Here is a 9,808-nt window from a genome sequence, read left to right on the forward strand (position 1 = left end):
CATTGTTCCCTATGACACTTGGCCTCCGGGCTGTAGAAACATGTTGGGGGCAGGGGATGAGACTGGAGCACCTGGCCAAGTTTAGCGAAGGTGGAGCACTGAGGGAGGGCGAGGGCCCCAGCCTGGACTATGGGAAGTGGGCCCTTGAAGAGAGCTTGGAGGAAAGGTGATGCCCCGGTCAACCACCACCTACCCTCTGCTTCCATGAGGCCCTGGAGCTGGTCCCCACACCAACAAACAGGCTTGTGGCAGCGAAGTTCCATGAAAAGGGATTTATTGCCAAACTTCAAGAAAGGCGCTTCATAAGCAGAAGGCATGGAATGCCACCCTCGTCAAGGAGGCAGGCCAGGCAGCCCCTGTGAATTCCCGATCCTCTCCCCTCCCCTGGAAGCTGGCTTCCCCCTCGTGTCCAGGCTGCCAAGGCACAGGAACTCCACAGAAACCAATGGCATTAGGCCACTAAGGTGACCCCAGAGCTACTTGCTCAGCCTGGTCACTTATCAGAGGAGGAAACTGAGGCTCTAGTCCCAGGAAGGAGGTGACTTGGCTAATGCTCCAGCCAGCCCAGGCTGCTGGTGGAGCAAGGCTGTTCCCCAAAGGAAGACTGCAGGGGGCCACGTGACTGTGGGCCCCTGGTGACATTCTTGCTCTCATACTGGAGACAGATGGAGAGACATCAGACTGGGGCATGGGAGCCTAGTCTGTTCAAGGAGTGTGGCTTAGGGGGGCCAAGGCGGGCTCACGAGCCATGACCTTGCTGCTTGCCCCCACCCCTGCCCAGTACAGGCTGCAGAGTGGACATGTGCCCCTCCCAATCCCTGGCCACTGTCCTCAAGAACCAAGGAGAAGAAGGCAGTGAGCTGTGCCAGCGGGCCTCAGAGGGCATGACTGGTGGCTGGGGGTGAGGCAGTGGGCAGGAAGGCCAGGCACGCAGCTGTGACCCTCCTTCTCTTTCAGTAAACAAAAGTGCACTTGCAGAAACCCCTGAGCAGGCCTGTCAGAAGCTGCGCCTACTCCCACAGGCCCCAGGGAGAGTGGCTGTGGCCCTCAGGGCCTCTGCACCTATAGACTGCCCTCAGTCCGGCCGCTGCAGCAGGATGGAGACTGGATGTGCTCCTGCAGCCCGAGACGACGGCGGGGAGGGGCTCGGGAGAGGCCCAGGGTGCAGGCACGGACCACGAAAGGGACAGGAGCTAATGCTCCTTCCACAAGAAGTTCAGGAGGAGCAGTCCCTCTAGCCTGAGCCAGAGGGGTGAGGGGAAAGGGGAGAGGGAAGTGGGTTCAGGTCCCAACACACTCCCAACGGCATTTGAAGAAATAACTGGGGTACCGGACCTGTTTGGGTTGAGAAGCAACCACAGAGACCCAGATATAAATCCCATCTGGAAGGCACAGAAGTTGGGGCAGCTTCTCTTCTGAAGGTTGATTTATAATGAATTACATACAGGATGTTCTGATGTCGACATCGGGTTCACCTGTACAGGAATGTGCAAGGCTGGACACAAGCAGGTCCAGGGGCAGGGACTAGACTATGAGACCCTTCCAGTTCCTCCTCCACCCTGGAGTCCTCCAATCATGGCTCACCAGAGGGGAAGGCCTGCAGAATAGGAAACAGGCCCAGGGAGGGGCCCCACAGCTAATGGCTTTCTCACACAGATGCCTCCCACCTGCTTTCAGAGGCCCTAGCTGGGTTCCAGGTCTCACTCAGCTGAAGGACAAACCTCTAGTCTAGACCCAAGGCCCCTGCAGCTACTAGGAATAGGGGGGGTGGGGAGGGTTGCTTATGGCTTGAAGCTGCCTCTGCCTGGGAACATCTGGACATGGAGGCGGCAGGGGGGCTCAGCTGTGCTCTATTCAGAAGTCAGGAATGTAAACTATTGAGGGCGCGAAGCAGAGATGACACCGCCCTCAAAAACCCGAGCGCTGTGCCAGGGCCCTGGGGCTGTTCGGAACGACCACGCCAGCACAGAGGTACCGCATGTGTGCTCCCAGCCCAAGCCCAGAGCTGGAGGCCCGGCCAGAGAGCAGCCCTGGGTGGCACTTGGCACCTCTGGCCAGGGCAGGGCGAGAAGGATCCCAGGAGTCTCTGCAGGTCCTGGCCAAACCCTGACATGCCTGATGGCCCTTCTACAGCCTGGAAAGAAGCACATTTCTCGGCAGGGCTGGGCTCCAATGGACTGAGCTGGCCGGGAGGGACCATGCTCTGGGCTGGCAGGCCCTAGGGTGCGCTTCTCCTGTAGAGGGTCACCAGCTCCTTCCGCTTCTCCCGGAGCCCAGGTGCTTCCTGGCTCAGCTCTCCCAGATCTCTGATCTCCTGCAGGACCTGGGTGGCCTGCCTCAGCTGCTCCACGGCCTGGCTGAGCAGCGCCTCGGCATTCCCAGCATCCGGCTCACTGCCCAGCACCTTGTTCAACAGTTTCTCCGTCTGTTCCGAGGCCACTTTCACCTCCAGCTGGGCCCGATACAGCTGTCCCCCAGGCTTCCGTGGACGTCGGGGGCCTTCCCCAAGCAGGTCCCCCAGGGAGGAGCAGCGGGGATGGAACTGAGGCTGCGGGTCCCAGTGGGGCAGTGCTGTGGACGTTGCTGCATCCTTTGGGCAAGTTCCTGGGGTGCCTGCATCCTGGGATGGCTTGATGGGCTCAGGGCTGTCATCCATACCATTCACCGAGACCTGTGCTGGGCCTTGGGCAGAGGGCTCAGAGGCCCCAGGACTCTGGGCTGGCCCAGAAGCCTGCACACCACTCATGGAGGCTCTCAGTTTCTCCGATAAGATCTTGGCTGGGGGTGTAGGGGGTGGAGCGGGCTTCCCACCCTCCCTAGGCACGGCCTTGGAAGTCCCAGAATCGGGCACCTGGGGCGGTTCTGTACTCTCAGGGTCAGGGGGCTCCTCAGGGCTGGGGCTCTCCCAGCTCACCTTCAGTTTGTCAGGAAGGACCCTGCTGGGGGGCTGCTCAGAGCCCCTGTCCTCCCCCACTGGAGTCTCTGAGTCTTCTCGGCTTTCAGGGTGGGCCTCAGAGCTTGCTGGGACGGGGGTTGAGGCTCTCTCCCCTACAGGGGTCTCCACTCCGTCACCAAGACTGGTCATCTCAGGTGCTGTGGAAGGCTTGGTAGGAGGCATGGGCGGCCGGGGTGTCTCCCGGGGCTGGGCTGCACTGACATCATTGCTGGGGGCAAACACTGGCAGCCCGCTGTCAGGAACATCAAGGTCCAGGCGCGAAAGCCCATCGGATGCTGCACTGGCTACCTGGGTGGAGGGGCAGGATATGGGCATCAACTTGGATGACCAGCCACTGGGTCAGGTGTGCCCACCTACAGGGTATTTAAGCCCTCCCATCTAGGCTACCCAGGCCCCTGGCCCCCTACTCTCCATGCCCTCTGCTCTGGTTTCCAAAGCCACCTGATTAGAAGCTAAAGTGATTCTCTGATGAATCCTCTCCTGTCTCTCACTTCCATAGAATTCCTGGTTTTGAAATCACAGGCCAGGAAGCCAGAGCTAGGGTGCGCTCTCAGCGCCCCAGCCTGGCTTCTTCCAGCCTGTGTGATAGGCCGCTCTTTGAATGGCAATTGTGCTGGCCTGGGTGTCAGGGGACATGGTTCCACCCTGGCTGTGGGCCTTGGGCGGGTTCCTTCTCTGCAACCACCCACCCAGGGTCCCCGCAGTCAGCAGGCGACAGGACCAGAACCCACATGTGGGTCTCCTGCGCCATCCTGAGCTTGCTCGCCCTGCAGACCTCTGTCCGGTCGGCCAGCCCTCCGGGCCAGAGCTCTCCAGCCTTCGCCTGCCCAGCTGCTCAGCAGCTGGTGCCCACTCTCCTCGTGCTGTCACGTGTGGCCCCAGACACGGGCAGCCCCAGACCACAGCTGAGTGCCAGAGGAGAACAGCTGCACCCAGCAGGCAGCTGGCCCCATCTGGCCCCAGGGGCCCACAGGGACACCCAGCAGCCCCACGATCATGGGGAAAACTCCCAGGGAGCCTCTGAGGACCTGGGGCGGGGCTGGGCAGGAGGCCCTTCCCAAGGTCCCTCAAGGTCCCTCACTCCCTTTTACACACACAGGGTGACCTGGCCTACACATGCGCTCAATCACTGGACACGAGTGCCTCCCTGAATTCTTCTCAGAGGGTTCCCCTCTCCAAGGCTGGCCTGCCCCACACCTCCTAGGCCTCCTCCCTCAGACATGACTTTCCTCTCTGGCTACTTCAGTCACTCCCTCTGCAGGCTTTTTTCCCTCCGCTGACAGACATGAACAGGCTATCTCATCTCACCAGCAAACCCTCCAATGACCTTGGCCCCTTTCTGTCTCCCTCCTTCCCCGCCATGGTCTGTCTCCTTCTCTCCAGCATCCCCAGCCCTGCACCCCATGACAGCCCTAAGCTGAGAAAATGTGCTGTAAACGCCACCATCTGCCTTTTCCTCAGTCCTGCCTCGTGACTTGTGGCTGCCAACCTGGCTGATGACCCCCAGTCCTGTGCCCTTCTCTCCGGATGCGCCACTCTCTGGCTTCCTCTTCCTTTGCTCCCTACTGCCCCCCATTCCCCAAAGGCAGCATCTGCTGAGGTTCTTTCCTGGACTCCAAGGTCTCTCCCCCAACTATCGACACCCATCAGTAACACTGGTCTGACGAAGGGCTCCTCCCTTCCCCCTCCCCCTTGCCCATAACTTCTCCCACATTCCCTGTGTCCAGGGCCTCTCTTCGCCGTGTCTCCAGGCTTGGGGGCACTCCTGACAACCCTCCCTCTTTGTCCAGTCCGCCTCCCGGAGTCCCGAATTCAATCACAAGCCCAGGTGGCTCTTGCTTCCCAGTGTCTCTTGCACCGGCCCCTCCCTTTTCACCCCCTCCTGGGGCCTAGAGGCCCCACCCCTGCCTCTATTTCCTGGCCCCCTGCCTTTCCCTCCATCAATCTGACCCATCCTACCCAGGGCCTCCAACTGACCTCTGCAACGCACCCTCCCATCCATCCTGCCCCCGACTCCTGCTTTCAAGGCCTCCACAATTTCCTCCCCACTACCCCACCTTCCCAGACACATCTCCCAGCCAAAGGAACCAGGCACACCTCAAACTCCCCTGCCCTGGGCCTCAAGCTCGCACCATTCCCTCCACCCAGGACCTCCCTCACTCCAAGTCTGCCCACTGAAACCGTTCCCGTGCTTCAAGGGTCAGCTCAGGTGTCTGTGGGTCCTCTGTGGTCCCTCCTGCTCAGCCTGCCTGAGCCGCCCTCTGTACCAAAATTAGACAGCGCTGCTTGGAGCAGTCCGTGGACAGGTCTCCTCTCCAGCTGGAAGCTGAGCTCTGAGAGGCGGGGACTAGCCTCAGGCTCTCAGTTTCCCTCCAGCACCAGCTTGGGTTAAGGCCCGTGGACTCAACACGGGAAGCAGGCGCACCCACTCCCTGAGGACATACAGCACTCGCTCCTCCACACCGACACCCCGCATGCCACTCAGGCAGCCCGATACCAAGAGTGCTCAGGAAAAAGGTGGCCCAAGCCCGCTGCCACCTAAGGAGCTGTGGTCCCAGGCTCATCTGACTCCCAACCTTCCCAAGCTGGGGCCAAGGCCCTACCTCCTTCAGGTGGACTCTTGTAGGGGGCCGGCGCCGCTGACCCCCACGTACGCGGTCCCGTGTCACATGCTCCAGGGCACAGCTCTTGTCCACCTTTACCTGGGAAGGACAGGGAACCATGTCAGTCCCCAGCAGGCCTTGAGGAGAGGAGGAAACGCCCAGGCGTTAACCTGAGACTCAGAGGCAGGGTCTGCACCTGCATCCTTGCTTGGCAGGGTCAAGGGCCCCAGCTGTCCCTCTCTTTGAGGCACCTCCCTGCTTTTCCCCCCGCCTCTACACAGCCTGTGTCATCTCTCTGCAGTCTGAGGCTCTCCCTTCTCTGCAGCTGCTTGCTCAGCCTCAGTCTTCCTGCCCAAATGTGGGCTATCAGCCCTCACCCCTCAGTCCACTGCAATATGTAGGCAGCCCCGAGGCTGCTCTTGCGCTTAGCTTGGGGGGAGCGGGGAGAAGACAGCCCATGATCCCCTAGTACCTGGCTTCCAGAAAAGACCTTCCCTGGCCCCAGTCACTCTCCCAGGACCCCTGGGGATAGCTCAAGAAAGAGCAGGGCCTCCACCCCCAGGGGTCAGGGAGTCTGGGGGGCAGCATCTCCTCTCTAAGGATAAGGAATGGGGGTGGGGAGTAGCCGGGAAGCCATAGGAAGAGTCACGTGGGAAATCCAGACTCTGAATCCCGGAGCAGCCTGGCCCTGTGGTGGGGGGTGGTGGGCTAAGACTCTTCTGCCCACAGGTGAGGCTCAGGCCCACCTGAGGGTCTTTGCAGTGGAGGAGCTGGTCCTGCTCCGCCAAGGCTGTGGGCCGAGACCCAGCCCATGCTCCTGTGGCCTCCAACACTCTCTCCCCCGAAATGGGGACACTTTCCCAAGCAAGTGAGGGCTGAGCATGGCACAGTCACGTAAGACGTGATCCAGGAGCCATGGCTGCGAGGCAGGGAACCTGGGTGTTAAGAGGGAACCTGTGTGGGAAAATTCGCTCCCCTTGGGTCTCAGTCTTCTGCAATCCAAGGGGTCACTCTAGGTGGCCCCCCCAAGCCCATTTTTGCCCAAACAGCTATGAATCCATGATGTCAAAGATAAACCCTCCCTAGGAGATCTGGCCCCCTGGGACACCCTGCCTGCCGAAAGCCTGATCATGGCCCTGCTGCCATCGCCACTACAGCACAGGGGGCTGGGTGGCCACTGCAAGCAGATAAGGAGGCCCAGGGTTAGAGCCAGCCAAGCTTGGACTTCACCGCCCAACTGAAGAGTGAGCTGTCAGGCTCTCAGCTCACCCACAGACCTCTCTGCTGTTTCCTGCTGTTTCCGGCTGGGGCTGGGTTGGAAAGGATGCATGGCTGCACCCAGTTAAGTTCTACCCCACCACTTACCCACGTTTTAACTTAAAACAAGTTACTTAACTTCCTTACACCTCAGTGTCCTCATCTGTAACATGGGAACACAACCACCTACTTTGAGGGGTGTTGTGAGGATTAAACGAGGTAACAACCACAGGTGCCCCAGTGTTTGTAGCAGTGACATCATCAAGGGGTTGTCAGGGTGGGGTGGGGCAGGGTCCACTCTGAGATCACACACGGTGGGAAAGGAGACCCAGAGCCGTCCACAGGACCTCCTCGCACCTCGTCGAAAGCCTTGTTCTTGCCTCGGTTGATCCCTTCATTGAGGGCTTTGATCCAGGATTCCTTCTCCTCCCCGTTGGATGCCTGGAACTTGATGTCGCTGACCTGCAAGGGGCATGCGTGGGGTGGATAGTAGATGTTTAAAAGGGTTCCCATTTGGGGTCTTGAGGAAGCTTCCCACCCCAGATTGAAGTCTGCCCCCGCACAGCTGGTCAGGAGCAAACCACAATGACCCCCACATCAGGTCTGACACTGGGGCTTCAGAGCAAGGGAGGGGACAGATCCAGCAGAGAAGGGGCCCTCTCCATGTATACAGCTGCCAGAGATTTGGATTCGAATCAGCCTTGCCCAGATCTGGTCTCACTCCATGTGACTCCCCCAGACCAGCTGCCTGACCTCTGAGTTTTCTCTGTAAAGTAGGAGTAGTCCCACTCTACTTCCACCAGACTAAGTACAATGACAGAGGTGACAGGCATGAGGGGTGTCCATTGGTGAAGGCCCACTGGAACCAGGGCCGCCTGCAGCTGCCCAGTGGGCCCCACAACCAGTCCTGGACAAGTGAAAAAGTCCCAGGGTCTCCTTTCTGGCCTTGAATCACAGGCTGCAAGAGAGAAAGGGCATTAGGGGGTCAATTCCAGCCCCCTCATCATATAGATCATCATATAGAGGCTCATCAGATGGGATGGGACTTGGCCAAGGTGGCCTAAAGTAACCCCATGACTTGACCTCACACCCAACCTCATCCCACGCCTCCCCACGGGTTCCTTCCCACCTCAGGCAGGAGCTCCAAACTCCTACATTAGCATCAGAAGGCAGCTCAGAGAGGCCCCTTCCTGCCAGGCCCCATGGTCAGACAGGAAACAGTGGAAGGAGTGAGGCCACACAAACCCAGGAGCCGCCCCTATGGTGGACACAGCAGTAGGGCCTCTGAGCTGGACAGACCAGCACTCACAGCTGGCTGGCTCGGAGCCTCAGGGAGCTATGAAGATCAGTGATGTAGCAAAGTGTTAAACGTGGAAGTGGGCACAGAGCGGGTGCTCAGTAATAGGAATTATCACCATTTATCTCCTTCTGGACAAAACAGTCCTAGTTTCCTCATCTGGAAAAAGGGATGACACCGCCTACCACAAAGCAATGCTGAGGGAATTAAACATGACTAAAGCCACAGCCTGGCACATAGTAGGTACTCAGAAATGGTTACTGAATGAATAGCTAATCAATGAATGAACTGGCCCAAGGTTCCTGTTTTGGGGCCACTGCGCACTCTGACACTAAGAAGCCCTAGTTCTTTGTCAGGCGGGTCGCCAGCTGCCCATCCCTGCCCGGGTGTTAAGATAGCGCTTTCCCTCCTGCTGCTCTCCCAGTTATGTAACATGCAGCCCGCCTGGCCCCCTCAGCATCCTTGTTATATAACTTCCTCCTGGCTGCCTCTGCCTTCTCCTCACACAGGGCCCTGGTTCCACCCACCTCCCCATGCCAGGCACAGCCCAATGCTCATTTGCATGACCAGGGTAAATTTGATCCTGGCAGCAGATCGGCAGCTAAGTCGAAAACCCCAGGGCACCTTGGCAACTGCCTCAGCCCAGCCATCAGGGCCGCTAGGGGCTCAGGAAGGGACAGTGCTGCATCTGGGCTCTGAAAGGGCCCACCCAGCCCTGAATGAGGGCTGCGAGTAAGGTGACCCAGGGCAGCCCATGAGCCCAGCTACGCTTCTCCTGCTCACAGGCCCTGAGTTGGTGGGGTCCCTGCCTGGTGCAGGACTTAGCATCCCAGAGAGCTTGAGAGGCATACACTTGAACTCAGCAACAGATGCAGCAAGAGAAAGAGCACTGGCCTGAGAGTCAAGTTCACAGCGTTCTAGTCGCACCAGCCTGCAATGAGACCTGCACAGGTCTCTTTACTACTCAGGGCCTCATTGGGACAAAAACACAACCACTGGACTCAACCCAAGCTGTGACCCTTTCCCATTGACAGCCTACCTAGGCAGGCTGGGGGGAGGGTGTTGGCCCAGGGGCTCCCCTAGGAGAGGGAATACAAAGTTAAATGGGACCCAGCGTCACCCTAAGGAACCCTGAAATCCTGCTGAATGAGCCAGGCATCCCACAAGGTGGTCCGAATGGGGACAAACAGGAGACCAAGAAGTTGCTCCTCTTGCCCCACCCCTATGTCCTGAAGGCCGCACACGTCCCTCCTCAAGCCCTTCCTAGCACAGGCCCCACTAGGAGGTTAGAAGCTAACGGGACTGGACACAGAGAAGGCCCACATGGCTGGAAAAGGGGGGAGGACAAAATGGCAGAGAGGAAAGAAGCGGGAGGGGGAGAGAGGAGACAGGAAAGAGGAAAGGGCCAAGCTGGCTGAAACCAGTGGGGCAGCAAGGCCCAGCAGAGGCCACCCTGCTTCCTGGCAGCGTCTGCCTGTGACCTCATGGCAGGGGCGTGGGGACAGGGAGGCAGGAGGGAGAGGGGCACGCAAGACACTGGAGTCTTTGTTTATTTGATTAGAGGGAAAAAAAGGCGTCCTCTGGACCAGACAGCCGGGGTCATGTGACCTCCCGGCCAGCCTGCAGCCTCCCTGAGGAGGGGAACACCCAGGGCGATAGGAAAGGAGAGTGGATGCTGGGGGGGGGGGGGGGGGG

The 9,808-nt window shown here is 59.3% G+C and overlaps 1 protein-coding gene across 2 annotated transcripts in view; it reads right to left on the reverse strand.

The window, feature by feature from the left end:
- Positions 1–257: 257 nt before the first annotated feature.
- Positions 258–9,808, reverse strand: part of PLEKHO2 (pleckstrin homology domain containing O2) — a 22,697-nt gene continuing 13,146 nt past the window's right edge. For both annotated transcript variants that reach the window (XM_024735280.1, XM_024735279.1), the window contains 3 exons: positions 7,174–7,278; positions 5,560–5,658; positions 258–3,244 (listed from right to left, as the gene is read on the reverse strand). In XM_024735280.1, the coding sequence (XP_024591048.1) occupies positions 2,219–3,244; positions 5,560–5,658; positions 7,174–7,278 (1,230 nt within the window). In that variant the 3' untranslated portion in view covers positions 258–2,218. The remainder of the gene's footprint in view (positions 3,245–5,559; positions 5,659–7,173; positions 7,279–9,808) is intronic.

The sequence above is a fragment of the Neophocaena asiaeorientalis genome, unplaced genomic scaffold (genome assembly GCF_003031525.2).
Source record: "Neophocaena asiaeorientalis asiaeorientalis breed wild unplaced genomic scaffold, Neophocaena_asiaeorientalis_V1.1 scaffold264, whole genome shotgun sequence".
NCBI lineage: Eukaryota > Metazoa > Chordata > Mammalia > Artiodactyla > Phocoenidae > Neophocaena > Neophocaena asiaeorientalis.